Source organism: Hypanus sabinus, chromosome 7 (assembly GCF_030144855.1).
Source record: "Hypanus sabinus isolate sHypSab1 chromosome 7, sHypSab1.hap1, whole genome shotgun sequence".
Lineage (NCBI taxonomy): Eukaryota > Metazoa > Chordata > Chondrichthyes > Myliobatiformes > Dasyatidae > Hypanus > Hypanus sabinus.
In genome coordinates this window covers 111,826,698-111,845,752 of record NC_082712.1, presented here as the reverse complement: position 1 = coordinate 111,845,752, position 19,055 = coordinate 111,826,698, and the positions used below count along the sequence as shown (strand labels likewise).

The window sequence follows — 19,055 nt, the reverse complement described above, 5'->3', positions numbered from 1 at the left end:
CAGAGGCTTTGTCCCAGGGCTGAAATAGCTAGCACAAGAGGGCACAGTTTAAAGGTGCTTGAAAGTAAGTACAGAGGAGATATCGGGAAGTTTTTTACACAGAGAGTTTTGAGTGCGGGGAATGGGCTGCTGGTGACGGTGGTGGAGACAGATATGATAGGGTTTTTTAAGAGACTCCTGGACAGGTACATGGAGCTCAGAAAAATAAGAGGGCTATGGGTAACCCCAGGTAATTTCTAAGGTAAGGACATGTTCGGCTCAGCTTTGTGGGCCGAAGGGACTGTGTTATGCTGTAGGTTTTAGGATCTGGTATTGCCTTGGCAACATGCACTCTCTCCACCTTCATAACCATAAGTGGCACATACTGTTCAACTACACTGGTGATAAGCATGGATCTGTGTCTCGTGCTGCTGAAGGAATCCTTTCATCTACAGGTATCATTGAGGCTGTTGGCAGAAGGGAATACTTATGGTGCTGTCCCAAACAACTGCATCATCTGAGATGCAGACATGTGACAGGATAGACAGCTGTTCTCTGAAAATATGACTGCATCATTGGAAATTATTGAATTATTTGGAATACTGGCCAAGGCAAAGTATTTTGATACGATAGTGTTACTGGACTAGCAATTCAGGGGTTACAAATTCAAATCCTGTATGCCAAGTTATTATTGAATTCAATAGATTTAAATAATGGCCTAATTTTTTTTAAATGACTATGAAGTATGTCAATCTCTCATCAAAACTAGTTGGCAACTGTGATCAAGAGGGAAGGGATGCCCTCTAAATTACATCTGATACTGTTTCCCATTAATGCTTTATTTTTTTAATTCCTTAGTTGACATTGTGCTTAGAACAAATTAAAATAAAGCTGCCTGCGCATGCACTCATAGTTTGTATTGCATCAGTGATTGTAGCCTTGCCAGAAGTTACTTGTAAACAAAATATACACTGCAGATGCTGTGGCCAAATCAACAAGCTGGATAAACTCAGCAGGTCGGCAGCATCCGTTTCAACGGATGCTGCCAGAAGTTATTCGTACCTTAGCCTTTGGCTGTGGTTCAGATCTGCCACAAGCTACATGGATGTATTCTCTTAATATACTGAGAATGCAGCATACGTGAAGAAGGTTTGCACAAAGGATCTACGTTACATTGCTCTTCCACCTTGTCTTAAATGTTCCTGACAAGTGGGTTCAAGGCCCACCAATCAAGGCAAACCATTTCTTCAACTCTACCTCAAAAAGTCTACTTCCTTTCTTCTCACTTTTTCTCTCCAAATATGCTCTGTGGATTATCTTTGGGACCCCAATCTGTTAAAAGTCTCTTAGGTAAAAGTTAATTAACTGTCATCTACAAAGGTAAAGCTTAGTGCAGAACTGAAGATGTGTTAGACCTGCAGGGAACAATGGAGCAAAAAATTGTTTCTTCCCTTCCTCTGTTTGCTATTGGCACATCTAGAGGCCAAACATTAAAAAAGGAAGAAATGTCCAAATGAATATTGAACTAATTTCTAAGAATTTTGTTAAGCTTTTATATTGTAACCTGTGCTCATGGGTTTAAAGTTACTTGTAAAAGCGCAAAGATGAATAGATAATTTTATTTTTTGTGGCAGTCTACTATGATATGGATTTCATTGCCAAAGTAGATCAAAGGTTCAAAGTTTAATTTATTATCAAGGTATGGATGCAGTATACTGCTCTGCAAAAGTGTCAACCTCCCCCTCCCACACACACATACACAAAAACACTTACAAACAGTATTGCTCAGATGGCAACAGGAAAAACTGGGCGAAAAGACAGAATATAAAAGGCATATAACTGAAGAGTCCAGTCCAATCCATAAACTACAGAACCTTGGTAACATGCTACAACAGAGAGAGGGAGATCACTCAGATGCAGAGGGAGATAAGATGTCTGTGGGTGGCAGCTGATCTGGCAGCAACAAGCGATAGGTGGTCACACATAGACATCCAGCAGCAGGGAGAGTCAGGTAGTTGATACTGAGTTTTTCAATATTCCTTGATGCTTTAATGGGTGATTAGTGGATACTTTAATCAGTGAAATGGAGTCGATCCTGGTCTTGCACCCCATCTCTAAGCTCCACCACGAGGCCGACCGTGCTAGTCTCCTGGAATGTTCTCAGAGACAGCAGAGTGCTAGGTCACTCAATCAATCTCTAAATTGTAAATCACAGACTCTTACAATTCCAGAAACACATTTAAGAGAAAAAGAAGACAGACACAAAGTGAAATAAACAGTTTTGTGGACTGTCTGGTAGACAACACCTGAGAAATCATTGGCTGGTGTCATCTTGACCATCAACAGCCTGGGAATCACTAAATGACTAATGATTCATTTTGTACACTGTATACATTCTCTGATGTTAAATTGAATTACTGACCTAACCCTACTGCACCAACACAGTAATTCCTAAATCACCTCAAGTGAGTCCTGATGAAGGGTTGTAGCCCGAAACATCAACTGTTCATTCTTTTCATAGATGCTGCCTGGCCTGCTGAGTTCCATCAGCATTTTGTGTGTGTGTGTTATTTTGGATTTTCAGCATTTGCAGATGTTCTCGTGCTTGTCAAGTTATCTATTATCCTAATATTATAATGGGAAAATATAAAAAGAGGTCTTCCTGTGAGAAACATCTGGTATTTGGTCAAATTATAGTGGGAAATGTTTGCAACTTCTCATAGCTCTTCTACAAAAGCAGCATCCTTGAACTCATACATAAGCTAAGTATTTGGGGACAAAGCTTTGGGTTAAGCCATAATTAAAGCAAAATCAGAAACCTTGGTAGGGAATGTGTACAGTGTGTAAATTCCTGGCATGTAAGTGATGTTAGAGAGCACTTACATGTTTTCTGAAAATAAAAATATATAATTTTTCTGTTCTTTAACAGATACATCTGACCTTTACCACATTCAACCTTGAAGAATCTGAAGATTGTACAAGATATTATTTGCTTATTCGTGATGTCTCTAGAGGACCTCCAATTGTAAAAGAAAGGCTTTGTACTAACAAAATAGAATCCGTGGCAATTGGAAAAGCACTTATGATTGAATTCTATCATCGGGGGGCAGACAAACGTCCTGGATTTAAAGCGGGGTACAAAGCTATTTTATCAGGTAAAAAAATACATAGGTATCATTGACTTCATAGATCAAAAAACTGTTGAGTGCGGGAAATCCAAAACAAAACCAGAAAATGTTGGAAGCACTCGGCAGATTGAACAGCATCCGTGGGGTCAAAAGGCCCACATTGCCATTTTGGACCATGAACCCTTCGGAGCTGGATAAGCGAGTAAACACGCATGCATTAAGTTGCAGAGAGTGGGAGGGGTGGGGAGAACAGGAAATCTATATATCTGGGTGCAGACCAAAGCTGTCAAATTTCCAGTTACTTTAAAAATCAGAGGTTACAGGCTGAAGAGGTTAGAGGGAGGAAAAAGAAACTATTAGTTCCACCTCTCCTAAGTTCACTCCAGATCTGACCACTCTGTCTTTAGCCTTCACCATGTTCTGTCTGAGCATGTTCCAGCCTCCCAGACTTCTGGTAACTGCCCCATTCTTGTTTTCTCTCTCCATGGATATAGCTACATTTTTCTCTTTCAATGTATTTATCGCCTCAGATTCCAATTGCTGGACTCTAATGCATTTGCCATGACAGCTTTAGTCAGCACCCTTCACTGACATACCATTTGTTTTCTCCAAGACTGTCCCTATCTGTAATTTAAAATTACTTGTTTTCTTATTTTTCCAGTTCTGATGTAAATCCTTTGATCTGAAATAACCACTCTCTTTCCTTCCCTTTGAATATGCTTAATCATCATTGAATTCTTGGCTCACTCTCTTGAACTTCAGCAGCAAAACATGACATCACCTTCATCAGATTTTTCTACTAATGCCGTGAATGATTTAACGATCCAATTTGGTGGAACAGGGCAGATATTTAAAGCAAAAGAAAATTGAAAAGCTGCAGATTATGGAAATCTGAAATAAAAGCATGAGATGTAGTGCTTTTGTCCTGAGCTGCTAATTCTGTTTCACTTTCCACAGAAGCTGTCTGACCTGCAGAGTGCTTCCAGCATTTACTGCTGTTAAAGTTTTCTTAACCCATGCCCTATATTAAAAGAATGATTTTAACCTGATTTTCTGGGCAAATAACAGCATCATCATTGAGGATCCCTCATAAAATTGGTCTCCATTTGCCTTCCTACTTGTTGTATGGAGAGTGCTAACTTGCTACATTTCAAATACAAGGATATTCAATTCTCTTTGGACACCAACCTCCTACCTTCTTATTCCATTTAAACAATTCTCCATTACCACACTTTGCCTACCATTTCCCATCTATCAACCATTCTTGCCTACTCTCTTAAACACTCTGTATCCATTTGCAGATGTGTACCTTCCTTGCAACTTAGGTAACTTGGATGTATTTAATATCCCTTTGCCTAAACTATTAATAATAATAAGTACTTAATTGATCCTGAGTGGTAAATTATTTTGTTTCAGCAGCAACATTTATAAACACACTTAGCAATAATAATAATATATTAACTAATAAAGTACAGAATAATAATATAAACAGTAATGATTTACCAACATGCAATACTGTGCAATAATTACAAAATAACAAAACAGAGACTATGTGTGTTCTCCTGTCACAGTTAATACTGATTCTTGAGGCACCCCGCGATCTATCATCCCTAATTGGCGACCTACAAGACTGAGCAGAGATGGCAAAAAAAGCATCCCAGAAATTTGATCACATCTTCTTGGACATATCTACCTTCTCGACTTCAACCAGTCTTTAAAATGCAGCTTTATAACTCGTGTGCTTGTTCCCTGCTAGCCGGTTGCAGTTTAATCACATGCTTTTCCCGCTTATTCTCTGCTAATTGAAACTATCAGACATGGCTGTCAGTAGTTACTCTGTTAGCAGGGGCACTGGCAAGGTAACTGTATCAGGTTTACAATGACAGTTCACATTCCATGCCATGTCAGTGGATTGTCAGAATAACCTCCCTAACATGCTTCCTAACGTATATTTCTCCATGATGGATGTGCTTAGGGAACCCAAAACATTCCTTGTGAGCTAAATACGTAGATAAAGTAGGTATGAGTCACAATTAACACACGTTCACTACATTCCTTCCCCTCTAAAACAGAAGACAAATGGTTCTGTACAATTGAAAGAACATTGTTGTTCATATATAAACACTGCAAATACAATCAATCATTAACATTGTTTGGTTACTTTTGAGAACTTACAAACACTTTTAATATACACGTATTATAATAACTTTAAGATGCCTTAGCGGTTCTCTAGCTTTTTCGAAATCTTCTCTTTGCCCTGTTCTCTGGAAGACAAACTCATTCATACGACATAGAACAACTATAGGCCCCTTGGCGTACAATGTTGTGCCAACCTTTTAACCTACTGTAGGATCAATCTAACCCTTTACATCCTTTTGGAAAAACCCACATACACATGTTGCATTTCTGCACCTTTTCAGGATTATGGAATTCACCTGTGAACTTCAATTTGTACTCTTCCTCTTGCCCCTGTGCTATTGCTTTTTGGCAAAGCCCCACACATAATCTCTTATGTGAAACTCCTGATGAATAAAATGAAATGAAGTTGGGGAATTTTCATCGTAGGCTGTGCAGCCACTGCCAGACATTCGGCACTCTCTGAAATGGTAATCCTTCTGTTGTAAACTGCTGCTACATGACACACACTAACTTGTCCAAACACATGTGTAATTGGATGACTCTATCCCTGCCTCCCCCACCACACGCCTCTGCCCTAAATTAGTTCTACCATCAGTAACAGACCTGTGGAAGATGGACATCTGTTACGGTCTGCATGGTTTGAAACGGGTGTTTTATTTGGAAGCTAATGAATAGTGTCCCTGTAAGCTAAAACCAGCTTTATGACCACAGTTAGCCCAAAAGCAAAAGGGCCACATTTTATTCAACGGCTGCTCTTTTACCTCAGTGTTACTTTCCTCTGCTAACAACTTTGAACAGTAAGTCATTCGGGTTAAGTACAAAACACTTTTTGCACTTTTAATCCTCTTCAACACGTCACTTCTTACATGCAGCAAATGCCCGATCAAGTTCACATACTTGCTAATGCATCAGTGAAGGATTATAGGGAGCTTACTAAAATGGTGTGTAGTCTACACTCAGCCAGGCAGCGGTATATCATTCCTCCTCTTTTTCCTACTTCAATAAGCCCGGTCAGCAAAACCCTCAACATAAGGACACCCACAGCTGTGAAACAGACGATGCCAGGCCTGTGTTTTTTCCACACCCGCTTTGGTACGAACACTAGGAAGTGCCGACCACCTTGCAGCTTCGACAGTGCCAGTGCAACGGGACATCAGAGGTCTGTGAACTGCGTGGGTTCCAGCTGCCAGGGTCATCTACTATTAATCACAGACACCCTTCCTGGGTGTCTTGGGTGCTGAATTGAGTGTGCTGCCAGCATCGTCTATTGACGAGAAGAGCGACAAAACTTCTCTGGAGACTGACATTGGCAACAGGATCCAGACTTGCAGGTGCGACAAGTGATGCTTTGCTTCAGTGGGTGATGTTGCACGTGGGACTTTGTTCTGCTAAAGTGGCTAGACCTCTGCTCAGTGCAGATTTCCTGAATGCCCAAGAATTGTTAGTCAATCTTAAGAACTACCAGTTTGTGATTTCGAGGACTTTGGGTTGTTACCCTGCTCCCCCAGTAAGTTCTCCACAACGACTCTGTCACACGCCTACACCACCACATGTGAGTTTACTCGGCTGCTAGGTGCATTCCCAAACCTTAGCAAGCCCACATTCTCCATGACAGTAACAAAACATGGAGTCGAGCACCACTTTCCCACAAGTGGCCCACCAGTTCCAAGCACACGCATGTACACTGGGCCCAGTAAAGCTGGCAACTACAAAGGCTAAGTTTGCCCACATGGAACGACTTGGCATTGTTTTTCGAACAGCACGTCCAAGACTTTTCGGCGCATTTTCCAAATGGCTACCATCAAGTGCCTGTGTGCTCAGAGGACATTCCCAAAATGACTGTGATAACCCCATTTGGCCTTTTGAGTTTCTGCTGAGGCCATTTGGGCTGAAAAATGCATTGCAGACTTTCCAAAGACTGATTGACTCTGAATTAAAATACTCGGACTTTCTCTTTGTTTAGCTGGATGATATATTTGTCGCCAGTGCATCCAAATCTGAACAAATAACTCATCTCTGCACACATTTTGAATGCTTAAGCCCACATGGGTTGATTATTAACCCAGTTAAATGCCAGTTTGGGTTGTCAACCATTGACTTTCTCAGCCATTGCACCTCCGCAGGAGGGGTGCAACCCCTCCCATCAAAGGTAACCACTGTTGTGGATTTCCTACCATCCCACACTATTAAAAAACTACAGGAGTTTTTAGGTATGGTGAATTTCTATCACGACTTCATTTGATGAGCTGCTGAACTTACATCTGCCCTGTATAGTGTGCTTAAAGGAAATACCCCGAATCACATGCTTCGCTGGTCAGCGGACATGATACCAAACAAGATCTTGCCAACAGGACACTACTGGCACATCCACTCCCCAATGTGCCTGTACACATTGCTGCTGACGCTTCAGACTATGCTGTGGGTGCTGCGAGGCAGGCACTCACCTTCTTCAGCCCGCAACTCCGTCCTCACGAAAGCAAGTACAGCACATCTGACCATGAGCTTCTCAGTCTCTAACTGGCTCTCTCCCATTTTTGTTTTCTTCTATAGAGTTGCCATTTCACAGCGTTCATTTGCCACCCTCGTGCAGGCCATGGCCAGAATATCAGACACTTAGGCTGCATAGCAGCAACGTCACCTGGCCTACGTATCAAACTTGACAATTGATATACAACATATCAAGGATAAAAACAATGCTGTGGCAGATTGCCTCTCATTGAAGCCACACACATTGGGGTTGACTATGTCGACGTGGCAGCTGACCCAGAGGTCCAGGCCTGTGGCTGCCTGACATCAGGGAAGCTGGGGTTTCTCTCCTGTGCGATGTCTCAACCAGTTGCTCTTGCCCCATAGTGACTGCAAACTGGAGGTGGACCATTTTTGACTCCGTACATGGCCTCTCTCATCCAGGCCAGAAGGCCTCACAGAAATTGGTTGCACTAAAGTTTGTGTACCTGAAGAAAGGATGTGCATGATTGGATGGCCGCCTGTGTGGAGTGCCAGTGGGCAAAAATTAACTGTCACATTCCGGTGCCATTGGCACCTTTTGAGGTCCCGGTGTGACAGTTTGCCACATCAATGTGGACCTTGTTGGTCCCCCTCCCATGGTTTCATGCATCTCCTTACCATGGTGGACCGTACCACCAAGTGGCCAGAAGTTGCCCCTCTAGCATCAGTGGTAGCCACAAACGTGGATCAGGCTTTCATCAGCACCTAAATTGCTTGGTTTGGCATCCCATCTGATACTTCCTCTGACTGCGGCCTCCAATTTATATCAGATCTCTGGGCTGCAGTGGCCCAGAACCTCAGCATTAGGCTACGTCACACCACCACCTATCACACAGAGTTCAAAGGCCTATGCAAGAGGTTTCACCGCTCCTGAAAGGCTGCTCTGAGAGCATCCCTGACAGATGAGTGTTGGCAAGATTGTCTCCCTTGGGTCCTGCTGGGGCTCAGAACTGCTCAAAAGAGGTTCTTCAGTCATCCGCAGCTGCGTTGGTACAAGTGCCAGGTAACTTTATTCCTGACTGGCTGGCCTGTCAACAGTATTCCACCCTCCTCAGTAAATCCAACTCCTTTGCACCTACTCCTACCAACTATCATGGCATACAGCACTCCTGGGTTCTTGTTGACCTGCATCCACCTCCTTTCTTTTTGTCTTCTATGATGCACACCGAATCCCCTTAGGCCCGATGATCCATTCTGCATTTTGGAATAGAGAGAAAAGTATTTTGTTGTAGATAAGAGGGCTAAACCTGAATGTATTCCGGCAGATCACCTTAAACCAGCCCAATAAGATTTGGAGGATTCTGTTACCATTCCCCTGCTGTGGTGACATGACAATGAGTGTGTCAGCTCACCTTTGGACGAACCAAAGGCCTCCAGTGTTCCTCCACCCATGAAACATAAGACCTGAGCCAGATGGCCCATCGCAGCTCTGAACAGGCTCACCGTGCCAGTTTTAGTGAATTCTGGGGGTGGAGGGGGTGCCTGTGTAGGGTAACATAATCCACATGCACCAACACTGAGTTGGGCTTTCACCGTAGGAGGCTGGTCTGATGTATTAAGTGAAGTTCTGTTACTATGCTTTTTGTTTTCAGTGTTTGGAGTACAATAAGTGAGTCCTTATGGTTTTTCTTTAACATAAAAAGCCTCACACTGTTTTATTTGCAAAAACCTACACACTCAAGTCAGTGTAGCTTTTAGGGTTCTCATAAGATATGATGTCATGTCTTCCCCAGACGACTGTGGAGTTATGATCATTATTTTGATTCAAAGCAGATCAATAGATTTCTGAATATCAAGAGAACCAAGGATTAGTGGTGAACCAAGATCTGGAAGATGGTACTGAAGTAGAAAGTCCGGCATTAATAATTGGAACAGCAGATTCAAAGAGTTGAATAACTTTGGACTTGGTATACTTGGTGCTGATACTTGGTGATCCTCCAAACTAAACTGAAGTGTAGCTCATCCAATATTGTTAACTTAAGTACAGCTTCTTAATGTGATAGTCATCCTGCCAATCTTAAATTAATAGATATACATAACAGTTCTCTATGCAAGCCGTAAACCACTATACATACACCACAAATTGTATGTTCTTTTTGGACCAGCACAGCACTGCTTCTGACCATTTCACCCATGACCAGCAGAGGGGGCTCCACTCATGATTCTTGGGTTAGCGAAGCCAGGTGTAACTGCAGGTTGGTCACCCAGGTTGAGTCTAAACATACAGCATTTGTTAAAATCTATAATCTTTGTTAGAGGACTGAAAGCTATTTTTAAGAATATGCAGAGGTGCTTTCCTCAATTCCATTGCATTTGATTCATGAGGAGTCTTATATTTAAGGTAACTTATTTTTTATTCTTTCTTACTTCTAATATTCATATCGGTGCTCTTGTAATGCCACTGTGACACTAATTTCCTTCAGGATCAATAAAGTATCTATTAATCTATCTCACACAAGAAATTACATTTATTAAGTACCTTCAAGGCAGCTAAATGTACCTTTATATATTTGCAAACAAATAAATATAAAACATGCCATATTAATAATCAAAAGTTTGATCAAACCTTTAAAGAAATATAAAGGGGTAGTAATTGAGGCTGTGCCGTCTGGTCCTAGACTCCCCCACTATTGGAAACATCCTCTCCACAACCACTCTATATAGGCCTTTCAATATTCAGTAGGTTTTTTATGAGATTCCCCCTCCCCTTCTAAACTTCAGAGATTACAGGCCCAGAGCCATCAAATGCTCCTCATATGTTAACTCTTTCATTCCTGGGATAATTTTCATGAATCTCCTCTGGACACTTTCCAATGGCAGCACATCTTTTCTTAGGTAAGTGGCCCAAAGCTGTTCACAATACTCAAAGTGTAGTCTAGCCCTCAGCCTTACATCCTTGCTTTTGTACTGTAGTCCTCTCAAAATGAGTGATAACATTGCATTTGCCTTCCTCACCACAGACTCAACCTGTAAGTTCACCTTTAGGGAATCCTGTACGAGGACTTCCAAGTCCCTCTGTACTTCTGACTTTTGAATTTCCTCTCCATTTAAAAATTAGCTCATGCCTTTATTCCTTCTGCCAAAATGTATAAATACAACTGTATTCCATCTGCCACTTCTTTGCCCATTCTCCAAATCTGTTAAAGCCTTTCTGCAGACACACTGCTTCCTCAACGTTACCTGCCTGCTTACCTATCTTTGTATCATGCGAAAACTTGGCCACAAAGCCATCAATTCCATCATTGACATATAACATAAAAAGAAATGGTCCCAACACTAACCACTACAGCACACCACCAGTCACTGGCAGCAAACCAAAAAGGCTCCCTTTATTCCTACTCTTTGCCTCGCACCTGGCAGCCAATCTTCCATCCGTGCTAGAATCTCTCCTGTAATACCATGGGTTCGCATCTTGTAAAGCAGCCTCATGTGTGACACTTTGTCAAAGGCCTTCTGAAAATCCAAATAACTAACATCCACTGACTTTCTTTTGTCTATCCTGCCTGTTATTTCCTCAAAGGATTCTAACAGATTTTTCCTTCAAAAAACCATGCTGACTTTGGTCTATTTTATCACGTGCCTCCAAGTATACTGAAACACATCCTTAATAATAGGCTCTAACGTTTTTCCAACCACTGAAGTCAGGCTAATTGGCGTATAATTTCCATTCTTCTGCTTCCCTCCTTTCTTAAGAGTGGAATGACATTTGCAATTTTCCAGTCCTCAGGAACCATTCCAGAGATGAGCTATTCAGAAAGATAATTACTAATGCCTCCACAATGTCTTCAGGTACTTCTTTCAGAACTCTGAGCATAGTCCAGTTGGTCCTGGTGACTTATCTACCTTCTTATCTTACAGCTTTGCAAGCACCTTCTCCTTAGTAATAGCAACGACACTCACTTCTGCCATCTGGCACTCTTGTTTTTCTGGCACTATGCTATTATCTTCCACAGTGCAGACTGATGCAAAATTCTTATTAATTTTGTCCACCATTTCTTTGTCCAGTGTCATTTTTCAGTGGTCTGGTATCCACTGTCAACTCTTTTTTTGTATCCTCTTTTATATTATTAGCTAGTTTGCCTTCTTATATCATCTTTTCTCTCTTTATGCCTTTTTAGTTGCCTTCTGTTGGTTTATAAACGCTCCCTCTACCTCACAAAATACATAATATTTTGCTATATTATATGCCCTCTCTTTTATGCTGTCTTTGACTTAGCTTGTCAACTAAAATTGCCTCATCCTTTAGAATACTTCATCTTTGGGATGTATACTTTCTGCACCTTCTTAATATCCCACAGAAACACCAGACGTTGCTGGTCTGCCATCCTCCCTCCTGGTGTCCCCTTCCAATCAACTTTGGCCAGTTTATCTCTCATGCATCTGTAATTCCCTTTACTCCACTGTAATACTGTTACAACCGATTTTAGCTTCCTCTCATACTGCAGGGTGAATTCGATCATATTATGATCACTGGCTCCTAAGGGTTCACTTAACTTAAGTTCCCTAATCAAATCTGTGTCATTAATAACAGCAGTCCAGAAATGCTGTTCCCCTAGTGGAACATTGCCCTTTCTAACTCCTGTTGTAATTTGTGCCCCACATCCTGGCTGTTGTTTGGAAGCCTATATATAACTCCCATCAGTGTGTTTTTATCCTTGCAGTTTCCTAACTCTACCCACAAAGATTCTACATCTTGTGACTTTATGTCACCTCTTCCTAAGGATTTGATTAAATTGTTTACCAGTAAGGACTTCAGTTACCTGCAGCTTAGCAGACGTCCCAGTGCTGCCCCTCTGACAGTTATTCCATGTCCCTGAGAAACCCTCTCCTCTCCTGCCTTCTCCTGTGTGGCAGCCTCACTTGTAGACTTCTGCAGTGAGGAGTGTGCCTTTAAGAGCTAAGGCACACTCACGGAACTTTGAGTGCTGCTGTCAGGGTAGTACTGGCAGTGATTGGACGCAGAGGCAGCTGCCAAACCCATGAACAGCACTGTTCCACTCCTGTTTACAACCAACATCATGATCCTTTTCGATGGTTTACACATGCATCAGGCAACAATGCTTACTGCTCTGAAAATCAAGGAAAACAGTTTATACACCAACACTATAGCCTTTCATTCCCCCCCCCCCCCCCCCCATCACAAGCTGTATTCTTTTCCTACACTTTGTTTCCTTCCTCGACCTTGCTTCTGACTGAAACTTACTGTTTGCAATGGCAGCACCTGGTTCAGTCTCAAACTGTACACCACCAGTTTCAAGCACTGCCCATTTCCACTCCTGTAACATTACCACCTCAGACTCAAAACTTAGCTGTGACATTCTTGTTTTCCATCATCTCAGCCTCTGTTGACCAGTTTGGCCTCCTTCTTCCCCGGTGCCTCAATTCCTATTTTCCTGTTTAAATGTCTTTATGTTCTTACAACCTCTTTCACTTATAAAACCATAAGAGATTAGAGCAGAATTAGGGTATTTGGCTCCACCATTTCATCATGGCTGATCTATTCACTCTCTCAAACCCATTATCCTGCCTTCTCCCAGTACCTTACAAACCCTGACTAATCAAGAACCTCTCAGGCTGCATCTTAAATACACCATGATCTGGCCTCCACAGCTTCACCACCCTCTGGCTGAAGAAATAACTTCATCTCCATTGTAAATGGATATCCCTCTACTGTGAGGCTGTGCCCCATGCACCTAGACTCCCTCATAGGAAACTTGCTCTCCACATCCACCCTATTGAAGCCTTTCAACATTCAATAGGTTTCAATGAGATTTCACTCCCCCCCCCCCCCCATTCTTCTAAATTTCAGTGAGTACAGGCCCAGGGCCATCAGACACTCCTCATATCTCATTCCTGGAATCTTTTTCGTAAACCTTTCAATAATGCTCCTTTTCGCCACTGATTCCCATCACCCTCACCCCACCCAATTAAAACACACGCCATTACCTTTAGCACCTACATCCCATGCCCTAGATTCCCTTCTGAAATCTCTCTGCCTTTAAATTTCTCTCATGGTCTTCCTTAAAACTTCTTATTTAATAAAGCTTTCATTCAGCCATCTTATTATCTGCCTCTTCGGTTCAGCTGCCTACTTTGTTTCACTTTTTTCAGCAGTGCATGGAGTGCTGTATCACTGAAAGCTGTTGATGTAAACTGCCAGAAGAAGCATAGGAACAAATGATCTGTACAATGAAATTGTCTTCAGAGTCACTATTTCTTTATTTGTGTTTCTGCCCAAACATAATTTACCCCTTGATATCCAGAAAGGTATTAGATAATTGAAGAATATATAAAAGTTATAAGGAGATAAAAGGTATTTAATAACCACATCTTAAAAGGATTTAGTCTCAAACCAAAGTTAATTCAGTACTTTTAATCCTTTTATTTTCTATGTTTACAGGTAAAAGCTTCCTGCAAAGTTGCCAGTGCAATGTATTAATATTTGCATTCTACATTACGTTGAGTTCTTCATGGACGCTGTAATTTCCATCAAACTACTTGAAGCTCCTTTTGTGTAAATTTACCATCAGATTCCAATAGATATTCACAAATTTGATGGACAATAAATATGTTTAGTGTTATCTTGTTTCAGTAAACTTTTCATTATTTACTAATGATTTTTCTTGTTGATATAGAACTTAGAAGGAAAAACATTTGGCCAAAAAAAGTTGCTTAAAGAAAGGATAAAAACATGTTTCAAAAATGATAGCTTTCTAATTTTGTCCAGAAGAATTTGGGATCATTCTTTCTTCATTTTCAACTAATTCATTGTGCTGATGTTGCAGGGACAGCACCTTATCCTTCACGGGTTAGAGCTGCCCTGGATACTTGTGAACATTTCTGGAACTTACAAGCTTAATGATAGAAAAATCTGTAATGACCTTCACAATTTTGGACTGGGTTTTTTCTTTGTTGGTTGTTAACAGTATATTTGTTTCCAATACCTGCTGTGTGTATTTTTATGGCTCACCCCAAGGAATTGAGAAGTCAGATTCCATTAAATAAAATCGGAGTTGTGTTTGGCTCTTTTTCGTCATTTACTCTAAAATAAATATTTTGCAGTGTATTTTGGGTTTCTCTGATATATAATTTTGCTTTAATATCATTGACTAATTGTGTCATTGATTTCCAAATCTTATTTTACATTGATATTTAGCATACCATATTCTGCCCACTAGAATGTACTGATGATATGCTTTGCCCAGCCATTTCAATTTATAAAATTGGACTCGGCAAATATATTCCAGGATCACAATAGACAGTAGACAATAGGTGCAGAAGTAGACCATTCGGCCCTTTGAGCCTGCACCGCCATTTTGAGATAATGGCTGATCAATTACTATCAATACCCAGTTCCTGCCTTGTCCCCATATCCCTTGATTCCCCTATCCATAGCTCCTTCTAGCTCCTTCTTGAAAGCATCCAGAGAATTGGCCTCCACGACCTTCCGAGGCAGTGCATACCAGACCCCCACAGTTCTCTGGGAGAAGAAGTTTTTCCTTAACTCTGTCCTAAATGACCTACCCCTTATTCTCAAACCATGCCCTCTGGTACTGGACTCTCCCAGCATCTGGAACATATTTCCTGCCTCTATTTTGTCCAATCCCTTAATAATCTTATATGTTTCAATCAGATCCCCTCTCAATCTCCTTAATTCCAGCGTGTACAAGCCCAGTCTCTCTAACCTCTCTGCGTAAGACAGTCCGGACATCCCAGGAATTAACCTCGTGAATCTACGCTGCACTTCCTCTACAGCCAGGATGTCCTTCCTTAACCCTGGAGACCAAAACTGTACACAATGCTCCAGGTGTGGTCTCACCAGGGCTCTGTACAAATGCAAGAGGATTTCCTAGCTCTTGTACTCAATTCCCTTTGTAATAAAGGCCAACATTCCATTAGCCTTCTTCACTGCCTGTTGCACTTGCTCATTCACCTTCAGTGACTGATGAACAAGGACTCCTAGATCTCTTTGTATTTCTCCCTTACCTAACTCTACACCGTTCAGATAATAATCTGCCTTCCTGTTCTTACTCCCAAACTGGATAAACTCACACTTATTCACATTAAACGTCATCTGCCAAGTATCTGCCCACTCACCCAGTCTATCCAAGTCACCCTGAATTCTCCTAACACCCTCATCACGTCACACTGCCACCCAGCTTAGAATCATCCGCAAATTTGCTGATGTTATTTTTTTATGCCTTCATCCAAATCGTTAACATAAATGGTAAACAGCTGTGGTCCCAATACCGAGCCCTGTGGCACCCCACTAGTCACCACCTGCCATTCTGAGAAACACCCATTCACCGCTACCCTTTGCTTTCTATCTGCCAACCAGTTTTCTATCCATGTCAATGCCTTCCCCCCAATGCCATGAGCTTTAATTTTACCCACCAATCTTCTATGTGGGACCTTATCAAATGCCTTCTGAAAATCGAGGTACACTACATCCACTGGATCTCCCCGTCTAACTTCCTGGTTACATCCTCGAAAAACTCCAACAGATTAGTCAAGCATGATTTGCCCTTGGTAAATCCATGCTGGCTCAGCCCAATCCTATCACTGCTATCTAGATATGCCACTATTTCATCCTTAACAATGGACTCTAGCATCTTTCCCACCACCGATGTCAGGCTGACAGTTCAATAGTTCTCTGTTTTCTCCCTCCCTCCTTTTTTAAAAAGTGGGATAACATTAGCCATTCTCCAATCCTCAGGAACTGATCCTGAATCTAAGGAACATTGGAAAATGATTACCAATGCATCCGCAATTTCCAGGGCCACCTCCTTTAGTACCCTAGGGTGCAGACCATCTGGACCTGGGGATTTGTCAGCCTTCAGTCCCATCAGTCTACTCGTCACCGTTTTCTTCCTAATGTCAATCTGTTTCATTTCCTCTGTTACCCTATGTCCTTGGCCCATCCATACATCTGGGAGATTGCTTGTGTCTTCCTTAGTGAAAACAGATCTAAAGTACTCATTAAATTCTTCTACCATTTCTGTGTTCCCCATAATATCACCCAATTCATTCTTCAAGGGCCCAACATAGTTCTTAACTATCTTCTTTCTCTTCACATACCTAAAAAAGCTTTTGCTATCTTCCTTTATATTCCTGGCTAGCTTGCATTCTTACCTCATTTTTTCTCCCCGTATTGTCTGTTTAGTTAAGTTTTGTTGTTCCTTAAAAACTTCCCAATCATCTGTCCTCCCACTCACCTTAGCTCTATCATACTTCCTTTTTTTTAATGCAATGCAATCTCTGACTTCCTTTGTCAACCACTGTGGCCCCTTTCCCCCCTTTGAATCCTTCCTTCTCTGGGGGATGAACTGATTTTGCACCTTGTGCATTATTCCCAAGAATACCTGCCATTGCTGTTCCACTGTCTTTTCTGCTAGGATATCCATCCAGTCAACTTTGGCCATCTCCTCCCTCATGGCTCCATAGTCTCCTTTGTTCAACTGCAACACTGACACCTCCGAGCTGCCCTTATCCTTCTCAAATTGCAGATAAAAGCTTATCATATTGTGATCACTACCTCCTAATGGCTCCTATACGGCGAGATCGCTTATCAAATCCTGTTCATTACACAACACTAAATCCAGAATAGTCTTGTCCGTGGTCAGCTCTCGTACAAGCTGTTCTAAGAATGCATCCCGTAGGCGCTCTACAAACTCTCTATCCTGGGGTCCAGCACCAACCTGATTCTCCCAGTTCACCTGCATGTTGAAATCCCCCATAACTACTGCGACATTACCTTTGCCACATGCCAATGTTAACTCCCTATTCAACATGCACCCAATATCCATGCTACTGTTTGGTGGCCTGTAGACAACACCCATTAGGGTCCTTTTGCCCTTACTGTTCCTCAGTTCTATCCACACAGACTCTACTTCTCCTGACCCTATGTTCCCCCTTGCAAAGGACAGAATCTCATTCCTCACCAACAGGGCCACCCCACCCCCTCTGCCCACATTTCTGTCCCTACGATAGCACGTATACCCTTGTACATTCATTTCCCAGGTCTGATCTCCCTGCAGCCATGTCTCTGATATCCCAACAACATCATAGTTACCCATTCGCACCTGGGCTTCAAGCTCATCCGCCTTATTTCTGACACTTCATGCATTCAGATATAGAATTTTTAACCCATTTCTCCTCTCTCTGTTTCAATCGCTGCCTATTGTGCTTAACCCAGCTCCCTGAACTCCCATCGGGCTATACGCCCCTAGAATTTTGTTGTCCTTCCTAAATTTACTTATTCTTTCAACACATTTAACTCCATGTTCCATCAGACCATCCCTCTGTACATGAGTCCTCCTTATCACTTGTTCCGCCCCACCTTCCTCTACTACACACTTAATATTCTGGAACCGTGTAGTCCCCACCTGTCCTTTATTCTTCCTCTCACTATCCTCCCTCACATTCTAGATCCCCGCCCCCTGCAAATTTAGTTTAAACCCCCCCCCCCCCCCCAAGAAGCACGAGCAAACTTCCCTGCAAGAATGTTAGTACGGCTCCAGTTCAGGTGTAAACCATCACTTCGGAACAGATCCCACCTTCCCTGGAACAAAGCCCAATTATCTACAAACCTGAAGCCCTCCCTCCTGCACCATCCTCTCAGCCACGTATTAATCTTTATAATCTTTCTGTTCCTTGCCTCACTCGCACGTGGCACAGGTAGCAATCCTGAGATTGTTACACTTGAGGTCCTGCTCTTCAGCTTCGCACCTAACTCCCTGAACTCCCTATGCAGGACCCCCTCACTCATCCTACCCACGTCATTGGTCACTACATGGACCACAACATCAGGATTCTTGCCCTCCCTCTCAAGAATAACCTGCACCCGATCTGAGATATCTCGGACCCCGGCACCAGGGAAGCAACATACCATGCTAGACTCCCGATCGTCCCCACAAAATCTCCTATCCACCCCTCTGACTATAGAATCCCCTATCAATACCGCTCTCTTCTCTTCCCTCCTCCCCTTCCCTTCCACATCCCTTTTTTAAATCAATGAATGGTTGTATGTAATAAAAAATCTTTGGAATAAATCTCGATCTGAAATTGTTTAAAAATATTTGTAAAGGTTATTTTTCTACTAAATATTTATACCATGGTCAGGTGTTCAGGTCACATACATGTTGTGCAGAACAATTATTACACCAGTTGACTCCAGTGAGAGTGACTGCTGAGGCCTCGTTTCCAGCCATCCTTAGACTTCTAAGATTGCACATTGCTGCTAACAGGAAACCAGACCACACCCTGACCAAAAGTTGCCTCGTACATTTTGTTGAGTAGTAG

At 42.1% G+C, this 19,055-nt stretch overlaps 1 protein-coding gene across 1 annotated transcript in view; it reads left to right on the top strand.

Annotated features, from left to right (window-relative positions):
- LOC132397111 (embryonic protein UVS.2-like) overlaps positions 1-14,827 on the top strand; it is a 103,700-nt gene extending 88,873 nt beyond the window's left edge. The window contains exons 8-9 of the mRNA XM_059975422.1: positions 2,909-3,134; positions 14,155-14,827. Coding sequence (XP_059831405.1) covers positions 2,909-3,134; positions 14,155-14,237 — 309 coding nt within the window. The 3' untranslated portion in view covers positions 14,238-14,827. The remainder of the gene's footprint in view (positions 1-2,908; positions 3,135-14,154) is intronic.
- Positions 14,828-19,055: the final 4,228 nt, after the last annotated feature.